At 35.6% G+C, this 21114-nt stretch overlaps 4 protein-coding genes across 4 annotated transcripts; 3 read left to right on the forward strand and 1 right to left on the reverse strand.

Moving 5' to 3' along the window:
• Positions 1-6582: 6582 nt before the first annotated feature.
• LOC117632717 lies at positions 6583-7412 on the forward strand. Its single transcript, XM_034366273.1, has one exon. It carries the CDS (start codon positions 6754-6756, stop codon positions 7237-7239), a length of 486 nt encoding a protein of 161 aa, XP_034222164.1. The 5' UTR covers positions 6583-6753; the 3' UTR covers positions 7240-7412.
• Positions 7413-11990: 4578 nt separating this feature from the next.
• Positions 11991-15459, forward strand: LOC117631241 (serine carboxypeptidase-like 2). The gene is made up of 14 exons (XM_034364281.1): positions 11991-12131; positions 12316-12461; positions 12964-13040; positions 13159-13275; positions 13467-13569; positions 13644-13681; positions 13767-13868; positions 14001-14087; positions 14220-14414; positions 14484-14555; positions 14712-14827; positions 14979-15092; positions 15183-15259; positions 15330-15459. Exons 1-13 carry the CDS (start codon positions 12025-12027, stop codon positions 15256-15258), a joined length of 1350 nt encoding a protein of 449 aa, XP_034220172.1. The 5' UTR covers positions 11991-12024; the 3' UTR covers position 15259; positions 15330-15459.
• Positions 15460-15874: 415 nt separating this feature from the next.
• Positions 15875-16806, forward strand: LOC117631237. The gene is made up of 3 exons (XM_034364275.1): positions 15875-16113; positions 16211-16508; positions 16623-16806. The coding sequence occupies exons 1-3, from the start codon at positions 16018-16020 to the stop codon at positions 16712-16714; spliced, it is 486 nt and encodes a 161-aa protein (XP_034220166.1). The 5' UTR covers positions 15875-16017; the 3' UTR covers positions 16715-16806.
• Positions 16807-16903: 97 nt separating this feature from the next.
• LOC117631236 (galactomannan galactosyltransferase 1-like) lies at positions 16904-19750 on the reverse strand. Its single transcript, XM_034364274.1, has 2 exons — positions 17939-19750; positions 16904-17322 (listed from the first exon to the last, which is right to left on the reverse strand). Exon 1 carries the CDS (start codon positions 19332-19334, stop codon positions 17988-17990), a length of 1347 nt encoding a protein of 448 aa, XP_034220165.1. The 5' UTR covers positions 19335-19750; the 3' UTR covers positions 16904-17322; positions 17939-17987.
• Positions 19751-21114: the final 1364 nt, after the last annotated feature.

The raw sequence follows: 21114 nt of genomic DNA on the forward strand, positions 1-21114 counted from the left end.
CATGTGGACCCCACCAACCAATTTTCCACTTTTTTATAATCAAAATAATAATATTTTCCTACTTTTTTTTTTTCGGGTAAAGTCCCAGCTAAGCGTTTGACCGCGACAGTTTTGCTTTGACTGTACGCCTCCGTTGGCTTATCCGGTCTTTTGCTTTGACTGCTTTTCTCCGTCTCCCACTGCTCATTCTAATACGTTGCTGCTTCCGTTGCCCCATCACTCAATCATACACCGACACGTGACCCTGCCAACGTGTTTTTTATTTTCATATATTTTTTTTTGGGTGGATTAAATATTATTTACGGCTTTTGGGTGGGACTGGGGCACGGGGGTTTTTGTGTGGGCCCCCCCCAGACTGGACCCTGCCCACTGCCAACTTTAGGTTGGATTATAAATTAATAATACTAATTAATTTATTGTGGCACAGAACAGAGAGTGATTAGTTTAATGAACAACGTGTGAGCGCATTGTTATGAGTGTTAATGGCTTGTTATTATGATTCAAATTTAAAGGTTAAGATAGTTTATTAAAGGATTATCCAATCATAATTTTATATTAAGTTATAATCTGGATTTCCAAAATATTGGAATCAAATTTGCAACACACCTACAACATAGGTGTCACATGACCCACCAAATTGAGTTCTCGTGAGTAGGGTTACGAGGATGCCTTGAATTGTTAAGGTTCTTTGTTTTTTTGTTTTTCGTTTTAATTGTTAGATTAAGAAGTGCTGTTAGGTCTAATTGAAAATGTGCTGGAAATGTGTTCAAACTTTTTATCTTATTTCTTTAATCAAATCAACTCCATGGGTAGTCAAGATTCAACCCAGTTTTGGGCCAAAACCGGGTTATGAAAAATGCCAGAGACATAAACTTTTAGCAAGAAATTATGTGACAATTTTTTTATGGGAGATTCACTATTATATCTAATATATAGGCCCAAATTATAAAAATACCTTATATGAAATGGACTTTAGAAACACACTCAAAGCTCATTTACAACATAACAAAGAAGCTTTAACTTCTTATAAATTGCAAAACTGCCATCAATTTCTTAAAACAAGCCCAACCCTAAAATCTCATAAAAATACCCAAAACACTCAATAGAGCATCAAAGTAATTTAATAATTAATATTAAATTCAATAAGACCAGCTGTTATTTTTTGAGTTTTTTTTGGGTTTGTTTATAGAAATTCAATAGTGTATGGTTTATTTATAATATTAGTGCTAAGAATGGGTATATCACTAAATATCTCTTTTTTTTTATTTGTTTTGAATAAATATGATTTATATGATTGAGAATATATATCAATATAGTCTAGAGTGAGAATATACATAAAACAACTGAAACATTGACACATTATATGAGAGTTATTCTATAGTGAGGCCATTATCTAAGCCCATATCTCTTAACTGTTGGATCAAACTAATCAATTTTATCAAACGACTAACCAATTTGATTTAACGGTCAAAAGATAGGACATCATCTAAGAGCCTTAAATAAGGCCTTCACTATAGAATTCTACCATTAGTTGGTGCCTCTCTAATATTGTTAGCACGAAGAAATAAATAATTACATAAACTAATGATCATTTAATGTAGTGGCAACTAATCTTCACTTCGTCGATATAAGTTATGATCGATAATCTCATAGATCATAATTGTTAACAAAAACATGAAAAAAGAAAAGAAGAATATCTTTATAATATGGCTTTTCACACATATTGCACTTTAGTTTGATTCCCCTTTTTTTTTCTTTTTTTTCTTTTTTAATTTTTATACAAGCGATATTAAGGGAGATAATTTTTCTCACACATAAGTGTCATGGGGGTTCAAACTTGAGACCATTGATCTGCAAGTCAATATCCTTTTCACTGAGCTAGACCCCGTTGACCTCTTTTGATCATATGTATTGATTAATTTTTTTTGTTAAAGGAAGGAAATAATTTTTTAAAATTTTTAAAAAAGCGATTGATTATGTATTTCTTGCCCTACTCAACAAAAAGACATTTGGATAATGCTCATAGGCCCAGAGATTCCGTAAGCTTGTTGGGCCCGTGAAAATGGATACCAAACAGACATAATGGTGTGTATAGGGGCCTACGTAATTGGTGAAGGTTTGACGTTTTCCAACTTGGGCTTGGAGGAGCCAAGATCTGGTTTCGGGCTCATAGGCCCAATACTTGTGTGATGCATTCTACAACATTTGCCATTTTGAGAAATAATAAGGACGGTATTGGTATTTTAATAGTTTCATTAGAGAGAACCGATATTTTTATAAAAATCAGAGCTATTTTTTTGCCGCTTCTGAAAATTGTTGTCAGACTCAGAGCTTCCTAGCTTTCAAAATAATCACTTTTTATTTGCTTTACCCAACACTTTTGTCTTAAAAAAAACTGTGGAAGAAAGTGATTTTATGGGTTTTACCAGTACCCCAAACATGCACTTATCCATCGTGGGTTCACATACCATTACAAACAAACCAAAAAAAAGAAAAAAAAGAAAAGAAAAGAAATGATCAACGAGATATGCATGAGAATGACTATTTGGGCTAATTATATATAGTTGAAATCTCATAAAATTTTTTTGTCAAACATAAACAACATATATTGAAATATGTACGGAAATTGTTGATGAAGAAGACGACAACTTCTAGGACATACAATAAAAAAACTGAAAATAGAAAGTAAACTCTTCTTGGACTTGATCCATATAAACTTGGCACTTTTCGATGGCTTGGAGCCTATTGGATACGCTGACCTTTTGTTTTTCTTTTTTTTGGTTAAGTATTATAGCCTTGACCCTCCCCAAGGATAACAAACCTGACTCAGTCCTGATGAACCATTCTGCCCCTTGATAATAACACTGTTGATCCAGCAAATTGGGTTCACTTGTACAGTTTTTTTCTTTTTCTTCTTCGTCCGAAATGGGATCGTTATTGACTTTATTAAAAATAAGCAAAGATAAAAGTCGAACTTCTGCCTTGAATGTGAAGCAAAGCGTTTTACCACTAGGGTTTAGGGTCAACTTGATAAGAGTGAACATTTGGATATGATGATGAAACCTTTTTATATATATTTGGGATGACAGTTCATCTATTATTATTTTTGGGTTAATAAATTAGCTGTATAATTATGTATTCAAAATGAAGTGGTAATGCATGAAGTTATACTGAGGTGACTCTACACGTTATTGGCTTCTACAAGATTTCTGAAATTGTCCTTTTGGGCATTTTAGGAGCCAAGTTCCTCCTCTTCTTTCCATTGATAAAAAAACACACTTTCGTTTTTATTGTTTTGACTTGGCAAAACATAATTTTGGAGTGGCTACGCCTACGATTACATTGAATGAGTTTGGTGGCTTGGTCAGTTCCTAATTTTTGCTTACCAAGCTCGGGCTACATACAAGTACAAAAAGTGTGATTGAATCGGAAAAAGTTCGAGTTTTTTAATCATCAGCTGGGGAAATTGACTCGGTAAATTTATTTTTTTATTTATTGAGTGTGCAACTGTTGGTTGCAGATGTAATCTGAATCTTATAAAACAGCAATTAAATGAAGAATCAACAAATAAATAAAAAGCCAAACAAACAACTACAAAGTCTGCATTACTATTATTAACCATGAAATCAATCTAAGCTTACATGAATCAAAACAATTGTTACTGTCAAACTAACTGCATCTAGCCTTGAGGACGATGTAAAACATGACAGATATGAAAAAGCGCATTAATTTTCAGCAATCCAATTGCGCATGTGGTGAATAAAAGTCCTAAGCTGACACAATGATAAAAAAACAATTAGGTATATATTGCATTAAAATCTTTCAAATTCATGATAGAACTTTTATTTAGAAAAAAAAATGAGAGAATTATCGGATTGATGAATTAGCAAAAAAAAAAAAAAAAAGGGGGAAGCATATGTTGTTAACATGCTTGTGACTTACAAGTTTCAATTTTTAAAATGCTCGAATACTCTTTTCTAGTTCTAGTGTGGATATAAAGAGCATTTTTGCTCATCACTTTAACTCAAGGTGTATTCTCATCATCGTTTTCAATACTTAACACGTGTCCATATGTATAACCATGGTTCCATAAATACAAAGTAAAACATTAACCATAGTTATACCTATAGACACATGTCAAGTATTAAGTTTAGTGCCAAAAAACCAATAATGGGTTAGTTTAATGCCAAATCCTTTTGGGAAATGTTCTTAAATACCACTAGTAATGTAACAAAATTCTCAAATAGTACCATAGAAAATAGACAAATTGACCATATATATCGACAAAATATTGATACTTATATTTATGTAATATCAAGATTATCTATGACTGTTTGTTATAAAATGGGGATAATATCAATAGCATATCAAGATGATATCGATATAAGAGGATCTACAACATGCTCTTTATTTTGTAGTTAAAATTCAGCTAAAAACACACAAAAGCTATTTTAAAAGTTCTCTATAAAATTTCAACTTCAATATAAGAGATACTCTCTAGTTTAGGGAGTCATACTCATTTTTTTTTTTTTAATTTATTTTTAATTTTTTATAATTTAAAATATAAGTGGTAATCTACTTTAAACTAATCTAAAATATGGGGAGAGAGATTTGAACTTGGGTGCAGAGTGGGGAGCACTTCCTCTTTAGCCAACTTGTCTAAGCCTTTGTCTGCCTCTTTCTTTAATTCAACATAAATGATGCATTTCTATAAACAATATATATATATATATATATATATATATTAAAGGTTTAAAATACTCGTTAAATAAGGCATCATTAAATTATATGAGTCACTAGGAGTTCATTCTTTCTCTTCATATTTAGGAGCTCGTCTCCCTATTTTAGTAGCAGGATAGGAAGTATAGTCGGAGGTGTGTTTTCTCACTTCCTTTTCTAAATTTTATTTAAAGATATGTAGTTTAGAGAATCCGTAATGAGACTGTTTGCTACAATAATACTGCTACTTAAAAACTTTGCTATAACAGTAATGGTATTTAAGAACATTTCTTAATATTTTTCTTTATTATTTATTTGTGCAAGGCCTTAGAGAGAGGTTACATAAAAGTAAGGACATCCATAGTGAGGGCCCTGATTATATGTGTGTATAAGTATCTTGATGATTTGTTCCTTAATATTAAATTAAATTTGTCAATTTCACAATTTATAAAATTGTAACTAAACGTGCCAGGCACTATCATGTCATGCAAATTGAAATCATAGCGTCTTTCAATTTTAATGTGTTAGAGAAGGATACGTGGTGACTCAGTAGTCGCTGGTCCTTGGTCCAAACACTTCACTACTCGTTGATCCTTCTCGCACTTTTTTTTGTCAACATTTTTATTGTTATTATTATTACTATTATCTTTGCAATACATTAAATTAATTTTAGGTTCTTCTGATATTCAAACCTTTTTAATTCAAAAGCACAATATACTTGTGAGATCCCCTCCCTTAACTAATAGACTTCTATGCCGATAGAAAAAACAGAGATGGAGGTTGCCGGCAATCTTCATACCGGCCAAGGCCGGACCATCCCAAGAAATAATAATATAAGGTAGGGCCACTTAAAATATCCACTCAAGAACCAAAGTAAATTTGTATTTCTTGTCAAACCGTAACGAGATTGCATTACGTTACAAAGACAATACAAAAATAATTTGACATCAATACACCTACCAAAATATTATGCAGGTAGCATTGTAGCAAGGTAACTTTAAACATTATCACAAATTTTTGACATCACAAATTATATTTTTCGACTTATCGTAAATCATATTTTTCGACCGACTATGAGTGACAATAACCAATATAATAAATGGACTTTACCTTTCACATTATGTAATCAGATATTGTGACCACAAAATAATGTAATCTTTCTAACAGGAAATGTAAAAAGATATATATTTTAGCACATTGACCCACATATTAAGCAAACATGACATTGGAAACACAGTGTGTTGCGTGTTTGTTGTTGCAAGCATAGAAAACTCAACCATCTATCCTTATTATAATGGAAAAAATTTCAGTACACAAAAAAAACAAAAACAAATGAGGGCTGCTACAAGTTAAATTATTTTTCTGTCTTTAATTTTATTTTAAGGTATCTTGTTCCTAATACCATTTCGTGTGTTATCATACTTCCTTCTAAATTCTGATCCGGCTTCACCTTGACAAAGTCCACGCATCCCTCCAATTTGCTTACCCCCTGCTGCTTCTTGGTCTGCATTACAAAACATATCTCCACTTCTCAAATACCCTATCTCTTTTTTTCTTACGAGTAATTATTCGGTGTTTATGATAACATCACGTGGTATGTCGATATGATGTTACAAATTTATTTCAAATATATTATATATAATTATTGAAATCGATACGTTTATAATTTGAATAGATTTATAACACCACGTCTCTCTAGTGTTGCACAATAACTTCTCCCTCCTCAGCCATCGCTTTCATGTGTATACATTGGCCCACAGACGTATAAACCTCTTGTATATAATATCCGTCATTGCATATATATTACATATATATATATATATTACATATATATGCTCTCCCTCAAAACCATCATTACAAAACCATCTATATCTTAGAATCTCCTTCCACAATCGTATACCTTCTTTTGTTACCTTTCCAGACATTTTCTTGTCTTTCCTCGATATATTCGCACTGTACCTGCTCTCTAGCGTGGGAAAGAGATCACAAAAGCCAGAAGTATTCGGTGTACAAATTTTCCAAAACTAGAATTACATGATCATGGCCAAGGCCAGGAAAGAAAGCAGACTCGCCAGGTTTTTGAAGTCCCCAATAAGGATTTTAATCAAGGCCAGGGACTTCTACATCAAGAGCATGACAGAGTGCTCGGGTACGTTTGATTATGCCACGGCGATGGGTTGCCCTACCCAAATCCCAAGTTCTTTGCCTAAAAGCTACAGCACCAACTCCACCAAATCCAGCGCCTCTAACAATGAAGATTACAGGGAGCTTCTGAGGGCTGCTTCTACTAGGAGTGTAAGAAGTAAAGTTGAATTTGATCTTGCTCAAAAAGCGCAACAGCCTAGGCAGCCTCCAATGGCGGCAGAGCCCAACACCGTGCCTCGCAGTCGTAGCGTTGGGATTGGAAGGATTGATGAAGACAAGGCTTGTGAGTTTGATGAAGAAGAAGTCAAGGTGAAGAGAGATGTGTATCCAAGAAGTAGAAGCCACGCTGTTTCTAGGAGAAAAATTATGTCCTAGTTAATGGAGCAAATTGTGCAAGTCAAATATGAAAGAACAAATTAGAAGGGAGGCGGACTATGTCTCAAAGTCAATTGTTTTGTGTTGATCTTAATCCTAATTTCTTCAAGTCTTTTAGCTAAGTTGATTGTTGGTAGGGCTTTTGAACCAACGTTAATGTTTAGTTTGGAACTTTTGTTGTAGCTTTTGTGATTCTTAAATTAATTGTGAGATATTTATTGAACTTCAATTAGTACATAATTTTTTTTTTTTTAATAAAGTAAACCGTATATTGAATTTATAAATCAAGCACAAAGACTAGTACAAGAATAACTATAAATATCATAGGGTTAATATAAATGTAGAAACGCAGTAACCACGAAAGGTTAATTCATATAAGAGAAAGAACACCAGCATCAACATTGTACCTTCTTTGGCTAGCCGCTAGGTCATTTTGCATGTCTTCAAATCTCTATTGAGTATTTGAAACAGTCCTAGAATATGAAAAATATATCAATTTCTAATAAATGTTCTAGTTAATGTTCTCTTCCAAATGCAGATCATCGATCGTCCATTATTTCATGTAGAAAACAGGTGAACAAGTTTGAGTTAGGTGGCCAATGTCTTTCATTATTTGCACCCTTGGAAAAAATGGGATTTGCAAAACCAAAATGCACGTGGTTGGTCGAATTTCTTTATTCAGAGTAATTTTCCATTGGGCTTTTGGGAGTTGTTTAATGGAGTGGTGGTTTATTTCTTTAATTTAAAGTTAATTTTAAAGTCATCGCAAAATGTTAATAAATAGAAAATATTGGCAAACAATTTGATAGTGTTGAGCCACTAACATGGATGATACAGTAAGTTTTGGATGACGGTGCCCTATAAGACAAACAACAAGAGCTATTGATGCTATCGACATATATGCCATGTGTGGACAACTCCCTAGCCATCAAGTCAATTCTCTTAAAATTCGTTTAAAAGCCATTAGTAATAATAGATTGCTAATTAATTTGCTAGGATTATTATGCATGTAGCTGGTACCAGTGGTAAATTCAGGATTCAAAAGTCAAGTAAGTGAAACTTACTTTAAAAACTCGACGGTACGAGTGAATTTTATTCATAAAAATAAAAAGATACACTTAGTCAGGGGGACGTAATGATCATTAATATGTATATCTATATATAAATAAAAGCTTAACAAAAAAACAAGAAGTAAATTCAATACAACACAAAACTAAACTATTTAAATCTAAAACTTTATCCTACAAGGCTTAGAAATCTTAAATTCCCCAATTATTTCTTCATTATCGATATTATTAGTAGACTATTTCAATGCGGAGAATCATGCAATCAGCAAGGAATTCATCAGCTATGGTGCTCCGAAGTCTATTCTTAATAATTCTCATACATGAAAAAGCTCGTTTTGTTGTTACTGTAAAAACAAGAAGAGTCAACACCAACTGAATCAACCTATAAAGCAAATGGTAGGGAAGAGTGGTGAGGTCCTTAAAGCAGGGAAAACGATGCATATCATTTTGAAAATACATCAACTCAATTTCTAAAGCTTTCAAGTCATTTGGACTGAAATTAGCAGGATAGAATTTCTTAGCAAGTTTACATAGATGCCCAATATTGAATGATTTGAAGGAATTATGAGGATCCAATGCTGAGCTAAGAATAAGAAGTTCAACTGCTTGCTCTAGAAATCTTTCATTTAACTCCCTCAGCAAGCAATCTATCACATCATTAAATACATCAAGGCGATAGTAATGTTCAACAGTAATAAAAAAATTTGTTCACAAAAATGACTTGTGCCCATCATATAACGAGAACTCATATCAAGAACATCAATACCATGTTGTTCACAAAATGATACCACACTCATGAATAAATCATCCCAGCCATGTGCCCTCATATCTTGGAACTGTGATTTTGTGTTTTCAACAAAGTTTAAAGCACTTACAATATCTTGAGTTTTTGTCTGAAACACTTGACAAAGAAAATTGGTCAATCCCATAATTTTATCCATCAAAAGCAATGAAAACACAAACTCAAAAGATATCATAGCAATATATTTACTCTCTGCGTTGCCACGAAATTGTTGGTTAGGTCCATAATCACTGATTTCCTGGAGAAGTATTTTAGTCTCTTTAAATAAACCATCAAACTTGTAATAGAGGCAAAGTGAGATCCCTAACGAGTGGCTCCAGCTCGTTTCAAACTACAACCTCGATTAAGTCCTCTACCTGTCTCAAGTTCCCCAGAATCCAACAACTTTTTGAGTTTAGCTTTTCGAATTAAATTTAACTCATTACGGCCCTTAGTAGAAGCACTAATAAAATTCACAATGTTAGTCAACGTTGAAAAAAATATCCATACAACTTTCACATCTTTCACATGCTTGTATTGCTTTTTATTGTTTTTGTTAGAGGAGAAAGTTTGAGTGGGCTGGACTATTGTTTTTGTTAAATTGACAAATTTGAGTGGTTTTTTTTTTTTTGGTCGGAATCGAGTTTCATTAGATAGAAGGTCAAAGCCAGATTACATCAAATTGAACTTAAATAATTGAGTTCACACAAAATGCAATACAAATAGACATAGGGCAGAAGAAATTTGATTGTATTGGGTATTTGGTAATTTTTGATTTGGCTTGGATATTTATTGGTGCTGCTGAGTCGTATTTACACTGAAGATCTGGGTGAGTGGGCCCACCAAGTTTTAACTCCGTCGTTAAGGTTGAAATCTCTTTGTATTAGAGCAGAGTGCGTCCGCTTTGAGATTGCAATCTCAAGCCTGTTTGACATCGTTGCAAGTTGCAACAAACTTCTCAATGATTGAAGGCGCGATTGATTCTCAAATCTAACCACAACTTTTAAATATATTGCTAAGTGACGAGATTCATTTCTCGATTTCAGTTGAGGAATTAGTTGCACTTTAGCTACAAATCTCTTATATTTAAATAAATAAATGTTATCATATTAGTGATAATAAATCACTCCCAATACCATGATGAACTATAGTTGCATGCCTCAAGTATATTTACTAGTTTTTCCATTTAAGTGACCAATCATCTTATTTTCCTACTTCGATCAACAACAACAAAAATCTTATTTTCCTACTGATCCAGTTTGCTGCGAATCATTGGCATGAATCATGCATCCATTAAAGCCCACATAGGCCCGACGAAGAGAGAGAGATGAACTTAAGAACAAGGCGTCCGAACCAAAAAAATAATAAAGAAGACGTCTGAAATGAAACAGCGCAAGAGAATGAGTATTGTTAGGGTTTTAACTCTAACATTTATATTTTTTAAAAGTTTTGTTGGAATTGATATCATTTCTTTTCAAAAATAAGTATTCTAGGCCGCGAGGCTATACTATTTCTTTTTAAAAAAATATTAAAAAAACCAAGTATAGTCGTACGGCTGTACTATTTCTTTTTCAAAAAATAAAAAAAAACCGAGTATCGCCAAACGGCTATACTATTTCTTTAAAATAAAAATCGACGTATAGCAGAACGGCTATACTATTTCTTTTTATAAAAAAATTTAGGAAACAAAACCGAGTACAGCCGCCCAGCTATACTATTTCTTTTTAAAAAAATTAGGAAAACAGAGTATAGCCGGGCGGCAATAGCATTTATTTATATAAAAATAAAAATAAAAAACCGAGTATAGCCGGGCGGCTATACTATTGCTCTAAAAAAATTAAAAAACCGGGTATAGCCGCGCGGCTCTACTATTTCTTTTTAAAAAAATTAACACAACCGGGTATAGCCGTTCGGCTATACTATTTCTTTTAAAATATTAGGAAAAGGAGTATAGCCGTGCGGCTATACGATTTTTTAAAAAAAAAAATTATAAAAAAAATCGAGTATAGACGTCAGAAATGAAACGGCGCAAGAATGAGTATGGTTAGGGTTTTAACTCTGACATTTATATTTTTTAAAAGTTTTGTTGTAATTGATATCATTTAAATATATTAGTTATAAATATTTAACACAAAATAACTTGTTATCTTGGTGGGTTGGAAATGAGAGTGTACGTTGGAGGTCAAGGGTTCGAGTCCCACTAACTCCAACTTTATAAATGAAATTAACATTTATGCAAACCAGTTTTGTTGGTCCAGATGCCCAATCCTAGTTTAAGGAAATTTATGGTGAGGGTAAACAAATTTAAAAGAAAAAAAGGATCTGAGTATATATATATATAAGCATGGCTATACTATTTCTTTTAAAAAAATTTAGAACAAAAAATAGAAAAAACTGAGTTCTATTTCTTTTAAAAAATAAAAATAAAAATCCATGTATAGTTGTGTGGCGATACTATTTTTTTTTTCTAAAAATTAGAGAAAAAGCCTATACTATTTCTTTTAAAATATAAAATAAAAAATCGATTATAACCGTTCGGCTATACGAATTCTTTAAATAAATAAAAAACTGAATATAGCTGCACAACTATATTATTTCTTTTTTAAAAAATTTAAAACCAAAGCATAACCACGTGACAATACTATTTCTTTTATTAAAAAAATACTATTTCTTTTTAACAAAATTAAAACATAAAAAGATGACATAATTTTGTATTGTATTGTGAAACCGATCCAAATCGAACTGGAATAAACATAAATGTGCGTAAAGAGTAAACCCAGAAGTGACTCTAACAACCCATAAACCAAAAAGTGGACACATGGCATCGACCATGCAACTAGTTACAACACTCAAAATCGTTTCACAGTCCCCCAAGAACACTTAGAGAAGATGGGAGAAGAGTTTTGTGCCAAATATATCAAGTGGCTTTGTTTGCGTATGATCTTTAATCTGCTGCTTTGCTCAAAGCCACAGCTGGTTACTTGCACAATTATCAAGTCCCTGCCAGGATTTCCTGGTTCCCTTCCCTTCAAACTTGAAACTGGGTGAGACATCTGCTACTCAATAGTGCTCATTCCTCTTTCAACCCCTTCTGTTTTCTTTGTTGAATTTACAAATATTTTGGAATAAATTAATCCATGAATTTGTAAGATCATGCCAAATTAATCTCAGCACATTTCAAATATATATCTGTGTGTGTGTGTGTGTGGCCTTGGTGATGGGTTTCAGGTATATTGGGGCTGATGAGAAAGAAGATGTGCAGCTCTTCTATTACTTTGTTGAATCTGAAAGAAACCCAAGGGATGATCCTCTTATGCTCTGGCTCACTGGTGGTCCGACTTGCTCTGGTCTATCTGGGCTTGCTTTTGAGATAGGTTTGTACACCAAATGCAACTTAGACTAATGTGCTACAATATTTCTATGACCTTTTTTTTTTTTTTTTTTTTTTTTCTTCTTTTGTTGTGATTTATCATTTGATTAATGTGAAAGTCTGATGCTTTAGTCTAGTATCCATGTTATACACACAATTAGTCTAAAGCAGCAATCATAAGATAGTAGAGATTGTGAATCTGAACGACACATCACACACTTGTAGGAATAAAAGTCTACCTAATACTAATAGTAGTCTAGAATGAGAGTTTGAACATAATTGCATTTCTCATAAAGTACAAGTTTTACTGTTCCAGAAAATAAAATAAAAAAGAATTATTGCAACTTTGTCTTTTTAAGCTTTCTCGATCACATTTCCACTGAGTGACTGGTCTCCAACAAGTGCTTACCAGCTTCTAATTCCTTCACAGTGAAATGCTTTCCATCTTAAATGAGCCTTACCCTCAGTCCGCAAGAAGCTTTTGACAAATTTGTGGTTTTGTGTAGGCCCTATGAAGTTTAACATGGTAGAGTATAATGGTAGCTTACCAACTTTTGTGATTAATCCGTACTCATGGACAAAGGCAAGATAAATTTCTGACCTGTTCAAATGTGCATGTTAACTATCCTTATTCTTGGACAACTGCTCTTCTCTTACTGCAATTTCCTAATGTTGTTTTCTGCATAATTGTGATGCATTAGGTTTCCAGCATAATATTTGTGGATGCACCTATTGGCACCGGGTTTTCATATTCAAGAAGCTCGAAAGGGTCCAGTGATACTTTCTTTGTTAATCATATTTATGGTTTCCTCAAGAAGGTAAATTAGCACAACAATTGCATTGAGATAATATGCAAACACAAGCACCCGGCATTATGCACAATAAGATGTTTCGTGACTCTACTAAGATCTGTATCTAGTACAAAAGAGAATATTATTCTTTACTAAAGCATTTATGTTATATGTTCATGAACTTGATTTGTGTGCATCGTCTTCTTCTTATTATGCAGTGGTTACTCTCTCACCCTGAATTCATTTCAAACCCAATCTACGTTGCTGGTGACTCATTCTCTGGCATGATTGTTCCAGTTGTAGCTGAAGAAATAGCGAAGGGTGGTGACATCACACAATTTCTCATATAATTAACTGTCGATGGACTTATTAACCTGCTTGCTATGATATTGCAGGTATTGAAGCTGGAAGCATACCAGAAATCAATTTCAAAGTATGTATTCTAGGACCAAACTTTGTTACTTCACTAGGAAGTTGAATTTTCTAAAGGGCGTAAGAACTTTCAGAAACTTTTCCAGGGTTATCTACTTGGGAACCCATCGACAGATATTAATATTGATGCGAATTCAAGGGTTCCATTTGCCCATCGACTCGCACTTATACCAGATGAACTCTACAAGGTACCTAAAACAATCAATTATCTATATTCTCAAGTTCGTCATCCATGAATGTAACGCATCTAGTTTCCATCTATCTGCTTAGCTTAACGTACTTTTAATATGAATATTTAAGTGGCTGCACATTTTTCTTAGTCAGCAAAAAAGAGTTGCAGAGGACTGTACACAGGAATCAACCAAAGCAATAAACAATGTGCAATGGATCTCCAGGCTTTCTCAGTGGTGGGAACATTTTTACATATATATATATATATATATATATATGTCTTTTTCCTATTCAAACTAGAATTATAATCTGTTTCCCTACATTTTATCCACGTTGTTTATTAGATACCATTTTGTTTGCCTTTGTAGTGCACTGAAAAATTAAATTTTGAGCACATCTTGGAGCCTCAGTGTAGACCAAGCTCTGATTCAAATAGTAAGGACCACCAGAAGAATCTCCTAGAAAGCTCGGAAGATTCGCAATTTAAACTTAACTTGATTCATCTGAGCCTTTTTCCAAAACTTCAAGAGCCAGGACTTGGTTTTCCAAAATTTGGGTGCAGGGTAATTCTTCAATTTTCTATAGTACTTCTAATGAGCTAGGTGTTGCGGAAATGACGGCCCTCTTTACAGGATTACAAGAATTTGCTGATCCATGTTTGGGCGAACGATGATAATGTTCAAAAGGCGCTTCATGTTCACAATGTAAGAGACCGTTGAACAACTGTAAAGTAAACTCACTGTAGGAAATGCTTGACTCTACATAGATGTGTGTGTGTGTGCGTGCGCGCATATTATACACAAAAATTCCTGCTGTAAACAAAAATGACATTTCGTTTTACCTTTTGGGAATAAAAGCAGAGGATTTTCTGGATGAGATGCAACAGCAGCAGCTTGCCATACAGAAGATATTTCCAAAGTGTGGTTAGCTATCATCTATCTCTCAACACGAGAGGTTATCGAGCTCTAATATACAGGTTTTGCACTCATCTCTTCTCATGCAGTCGCCCAAAGTTTATCCTATGTGGTATATACTAGGCATCGTTTCCCAATTGCTGACACAAACGAATGTAGTTGAAGTTAGATTTGTGAATTTCTGAGGTCTTTGAGAAGTATATGTTTATGCAGCGGTGACCATGACATGGTGGTACCCTACCTGGGAACCCTCGCATGGATTAGGTCTCTGAACTTTACCGTCATTCATCTCTGGAGACCGTGGCTGGTTGACGGTGAAATTGCAGGGTAGGCTAAAAATGCTTCACAAGGTAGCTACATAATTTGTAGCAGGTTTGAATTGAAATCTCGCTTACTGCTGTTGTTTGCTGTGTGCAGATACTCAAGGAAACATTCAAACGACTTTACATTTGCAACTGTTAAAGTAAGAGTGCTTGTGAATTTCCTACACTAAGGTTCGTAGCGGAAATGATGGCCTAATATTATAGAAAATTGAATTCTTCATAATTTGTTGTTTCTGTGTAGGGAGGAGGTCACACAGCTCCAGAGTATAAGCCTAAGGAGTGCTTTGCCATGTTCAAAAGGTGGATCTCCCAAGACCCACTGTGACCACCGTTTCCAGAGTTGCAAAATTTTTAGTTACATAAGCACCTTTTGTTACCGTGTTTCCATATTATTTAATATTGAATTCGGATAAAAATGTTCAATAAATTTTTGTATATTTTATGTCTGTTATGTATGTGGCGACAATATTGTTTTAAGGAAAATACTTCCCTCCTTATCAGATAAGTAGGAGCTTTTACAATGTAACATGTGTGTAAAAGTTTTTCTTTTTGTGTTTTTGATGAATTATTGTATTTGTATATGTATCAGACTATAATTTGCGTGAAAGAGTACATGTAAAGAGACAAGTAGTATACTTGTTTTAACACTCCAAAATAGTCATCCGCACTCATTTCTCCGTCATTCTTTCATTATGAGGAGTACACCAATAACAGCTCACATAATATTAGTTTTCAACCATAAAAATTCATTTAATTTAAAAGCTGCAGCAGAGTATAAGCTGGAAACCAGAGCTTAGAAAACAAAACAACCCCTTGGCCAAACTATAACTTCCAGAGAAACGATCCCAAACAGCGTGTCGTAAATCGTTTCTTGTTTAAAGCTAAGAACCAAGCAATTTCAGTGGTTTTTGGTTATTTTTTTCATCAAGATGCGCAGGGAAGAGAAGAGACGCAAGTTCAATGAAGCTGTCCTCAACACATTTTTCCCGCCTCCTTCCCCTCCATCATCACCACCAGTACACAGTGTACGCACTCTCTTTCTCTCTCTCTCTCTCTCTCTCATCTTTTTTTATACTTTTTCTGCAACTTTTTCATTGTAACGAAGGATCAAATTGTTTACAGCCAAAAGATGAGGACGTGCCATTGAGCATTTTGCTTCAAGACTTTGAAGAAGACTTGGGGGAAAGTGGGTCTACAACGACGAGCGGTGACGATGATGGTAATGGTGAAAGTGAGCCTCAGAGGCTTACAAGGGCTCAGCGGAAGAGACTCCGCAAGAAGAAGCTCAAGGACGATGCTTCCCGCCGTAGGGAACTTATTGGGCCCCTTTTACCTCCAACCGTCGATCAAGGTGAAAACGAAGCTCAAGGTGTTCGACGTAATGCCTCTGAGGAACCTGATGCTGCTATCGTCAAGAAACCAGCTTAGAAATTTTTTCATATTTGCTGTTGCGTTTTTTAAATTATGGGTTCTGTTTTTGACAATTTTATATGACTAAGTGGAAATTGAAAATTCACACGAGGCTGGGTTTGTTCAGGAGATGAGCCACCTGCTTGCAGTAATCAGAACAAGGTAAAGCAAAGGAGGAAGGCAAAGAAGCTGGCCAGGGAAAGAGAGCAAGATTGAAGGAAGGGCAATTATGCACTACGAAATTTTTCTTACTAGAAGTTTGCATGGTGATTGGAAAAAATTAGCTTACAATGTGACGAAAATGAATGATTGATGTCTTCGGATGACTTTATGATTTGTATACTTCTCTGGATACTGAAAATTGAAATGTATACCAAAATGATGTGCACAAATGCTTAAGCTCGATTCTATAAAAGGTTGAGCTTCCAATGTGTCTCAACCAAATTTATTACATTCTAGGCTAAGTACATAGTAACTCTTTTTTGTTGTTGTTGAGAAAAGTACATAGTAACATTTGGATTTACAAGAATTACTGAAAATCTAAGCGGGAGATGCACTCGATACTTCTCTATACATCCCGAATACATGTAAATAAACATGCACTAAGAACCAGAAAGGGAAAATGGAGAAGTGAATTCTCAATATAAACCGGAGAATGAAAATGTCTGCATATTACTAGACTAGCCTCAATACATAACATGTAAGTACGTGACCGGAAATGATACTGGTCCGGGAATTATCTGCTACCGGCCACCGAAAGTGACAGTAGTCCAGGAATTATCGGAAGCTTCGCATAGCGCATATACCATGAAGAGCCAGAGTTCCTATAATCAAGAATCAAAATATGAAACACCATCATAAGTTCTAGATGATTAATGCTTAGTGCTTATCAAATACTACAACAAGCTATGAAGAATGAAGTGGCTATGCGAAATAAAAGTGGCTTGCAAAATAAAAGAGGGTAGGTAAGGTAGCTATGCGACAGCAGCAGCTAATAAAACGGTAATCAGAAATTTAATTTGTGTTTCTTTTTGTTTGTCTAAAGAGAAAGGATATAATTATTTAATTCCTCATTAAAAAGGGACGTCAAATTGTCATCATCTAGAAACAACTGCCCAGATACCTTTTATGTGTGAAGCTCTAACTTCTCAACTGAACAAATCCAAATCCAATATTTTAGTCATTTTCTTGTGTGCTATTTGGAGCATAGTTTTAAGTCACAACACAATAAAGGCAAACACACATTATAATGCTTTGCTTGCTTTCATCATCACCTATGAAAAGTGGAAAATCATGCTCCCATCATGCACCACCTGAAAAATCTAAAACCCACCAACAAGCCAAACACCTTTGGCTTTTGCTCAGCTAAAAAGCTAATTAATTAATTAATTAAGCAAAACCCCAAAAGCAGAATAAGCAAAAGCAAAAGCACTTACGTACCTTTCTTTTTCAAAGTGACCGTATGATGACTTGAATTGATGGGCTAATCTTACTCGGACGGGTAATCAAACGGCACGGTAGAGACCGCACGATCCATTGTGCTCGGGTGCACGTAACCGTATTTGCGAAGCACCTGATTATCAGCGAAATTCAACGCTTTCTCCATCCCATCCCAACACGAATTCGCCTTGTACATCTCGTTGTGCCTCCCACTGCACGGCTGGCATCCGGTGAAGTGCGTGATGAACGGTCGCCTCCAGCTCCCTCTCCCGTACCCCGCCTCACTCAAATACTCCTCCCGAAACGCACCGTATTGCTCGCTCACCTTCTCCGCGTGCCGCCTCCTTAAACGCACCGCATTGTCCTCCTCCCCTCTCTCTATCTCCGCGTACCGGTCCTCGATCTTGTCAAGCGTCCCGACGATCTCCGCCCAGTACCCTTCAAAATAATACTCGCTCTCCATATAAATCTTCTTCCCCCACTTTTCCTTCTCCTTGTAGATCAAGTAAGCGAGGCCCGTCTGATCGTCTGACTCCGGGAACGCCTTGTCCTTGAACGTTGACCGGAGGGTTTCTCCCCATTTCTCGTAGTCCGGGGTCTGTGGGCCCATGCTGGCCCACACCTCGAGCAAATCCATGGTCCACTGGCAGTTCCTGATCAAGAACACGCCGGCGTTGAGCCCCGTCCAACTGTGCGTCTCCATGACCAGGTGGGCCCAGCCGTGGACGACGAGGTTGTGATTCTTGTACCGGTCCAACGGGAGCTTGAACTCCATGTCGGTGAACAACGCGTCCGAGTCGACCCACCAGATCCACTCGACCTCCGGGTGCGCCACCATGGCGGCCCGGATTACTGGCAGCTTGGCCCAGTAGCTGCCCATCCGCGGGTGCAGCAGCGCGTTGTTGTAAAAGATTTCGTGCCCGTGGAGTCTACAGTAGTCCACCTTGTTCTTGAAGAATCGCAAGAGGAGATGATCGCCGATAGGATTGCGACACGCGCCCGGCTGAGATCCCGTCACCATCAGAATCCTCTTCCCTGCTCCGGGGGCGAGCGAGGGATGAAGGAGCAGCCACTGCCGCCGCTTCTCGTCCCAGTTCTGAACCGGGTCCCCGAGCGTGTACCGGACTTCCCGGTCGTCGTAAAAGGTCGGGTCCGGCGGGTCGCGGCGTAGGTTAGCATCGTCGGAGCATTGATCGGGTTCGGCGGTGGGCGGCGGAGAAGTGACCGTACGGCCGAAATTGGGGGATGAATAAGTGCTTACGAAGGAGTAAAAAGTGAAGAGGACGAGGAGAGCGAGAAATGCACCGCTGAGGAAGAGCAAGCTATCGGCGAGCCAAGAAGAGGGCTTGGTTCTGGGTGAGGGTTTCGACATTGGAGGGAGCTCAGGCGAGAGCATTATAGCTGTGTGTGGCTGAGATTGGGTTCTCAACGGCGTCGTTTGGCGGCCATGGATGGATGGATGGATGGATGAAGTTTCTTTAAGCTTCTATTCTGGTCTCTCTGCTGGTGTGTCGATAGATATGCTTAGCAGAGGGTTTAAGTTTTTTAAGTGGGGACTTAAAGGGAGTGTGCACAGTTGGTTTTGAAGAGCAGAAGATGCTAAAGTACTCCACAAGGCAGGCAGGCAGGAGAGAGGGCTTCAACGTGATCAACGGCAGAACGAGGGTCCCTTGTCTGGTCAAGTCTTGCTCAAGGTGACACCTGGATTATGTAATTATGAACCGACACTTTTGGGTTAGAAATTACAATTGGCGTTTTCACTTTCGTGACCAACACTAACGGTTACAGTTACACAGTATGTGGCTGCGTTTTATCAGAGAGGTTGAGGGTATTATGGTCATTTTGAGGAGACAGTAAGGGAACACGGACCGTGTTTATAATCCCTCAAAACTATATAGTCCAAAACTTAAAGGGAAGGAATTTGAAATTACAATTAAGAGTGGCCAATAATCTCTGATTAGCATTTGACCCCTGAAATTAACAAATTGAAATCAATAAAAAAATATGATAAAATCGCAATGACTTTACGATAATAAAGCTCATGGGTTGTTTAAATAGTAAACTCAAAATCTTAATAATTGGCAAATCCTAAAGTTCCATAATAATCCTAAACTTAACTAATAAATACACAGTTCAAATCTTAATCTTAAAATCATATCGGGAAAATAATATCACAATGATAACTTATTCTAAAATTAAAATTAAATATTAAAAATAATATTTTCCTCACCAGAAACATATTCACTTTAAACTTGCTCAAGCAATCCGAAAATTCAAACAATAATTCGTTTTTCCATTTTTAACGCCATAATCAATATTTGAGTATAACTTTCAACCCTTGCTTGATTTCTTGCCAATTTTGAACCGAGTTATTTTCTTTATTTTTCTTCGTAGGAATTTACCCATATTTTATCCTACATTAGTTTATAATTGGTTGTAACAAATTGAACTACACATGTATTTTCAATAGTTCGTACACCATACCAGCACGAAGACATGGTATTTGGCAAATACAATGCTCGATTTATGGAAAGAGTTAGTTCTTCTTATCTGTCACATTGTCGAATAAAAAATTTAAAAATATATATGTAACAACTTATTTTGTAAAGACATTCTTATTAAGAGAGACAATAGTATACTAAACTCACACACTATACGGATGGATGCTTTAAGTCATAATCTAGTTGATCATAAACCCGTTCGGTTATCACCATACATTAGCTTACAAATCATTCTAAAAGACAAAATTAAAGCAAAAACATATAGGCCAGAAACTAAGACCAAGACTTGGAAGATATCTGGAAATTAAAGTAATAAAATATAACAAAAAAAATATAAAAGAGTACGTAGGAGATATTCAACTCAAACTCAAAGACCAGAAACCAAATAAATAAATAATAAAAAAAAATATGTTATTTTAGTAAGCTAAACAGTACAATAACCATGTAAACAATGATAAACACAAAAAGAGAGCCAGATACGAGTGTCAGAGGATTCACAACATAGTGACTTCCATATGTAGTTTGTTTAATCTAATGCCCTAATATTTTATTTCATTTTATTAACATAAACAACTAGTTCATCCATAACCATATATAGGCCACCAAACTCATCTCTAATTTGGCAGCATTTCCAATTTGATAATATATTAGAGGCTTCGCTGGTACACTCTACGG

This window comes from Prunus dulcis, chromosome 6 (assembly GCF_902201215.1).
Source record: "Prunus dulcis chromosome 6, ALMONDv2, whole genome shotgun sequence".
Taxonomy (NCBI): Eukaryota; Viridiplantae; Streptophyta; class Magnoliopsida; order Rosales; family Rosaceae; genus Prunus; species Prunus dulcis.

Coding starts and splice junctions, on each gene's coding strand:
- LOC117631241 (XM_034364281.1), top strand. CDS start 12,025: ATGATCTTTAATCTGCTGCTTTGCTCAAAGCCACAGCTGGTTACTTGC. Junction 14,556..14,711: donor AGGCGCTTCATGTTCACAAT/GTAAGAGACCGT, acceptor GAATAAAAGCAG/AGGATTTTCTGGATGAGATG. Junction 15,093..15,182: donor GTTGACGGTGAAATTGCAGG/GTAGGCTAAAAA, acceptor TGCTGTGTGCAG/ATACTCAAGGAAACATTCAA.
- LOC117631237 (XM_034364275.1), top strand. CDS start 16,018: ATGCGCAGGGAAGAGAAGAGACGCAAGTTCAATGAAGCTGTCCTCAAC. Junction 16,114..16,210: donor CATCACCACCAGTACACAGT/GTACGCACTCTC, acceptor AATTGTTTACAG/CCAAAAGATGAGGACGTGCC. Junction 16,509..16,622: donor TGCTGCTATCGTCAAGAAAC/CAGCTTAGAAAT, acceptor GCTGGGTTTGTT/CAGGAGATGAGCCACCTGCT.
- LOC117632717 (XM_034366273.1), top strand. CDS start 6,754: ATGATCATGGCCAAGGCCAGGAAAGAAAGCAGACTCGCCAGGTTTTTG.
- LOC117631236 (XM_034364274.1), bottom strand. CDS start 19,334: ATGCTCTCGCCTGAGCTCCCTCCAATGTCGAAACCCTCACCCAGAACC.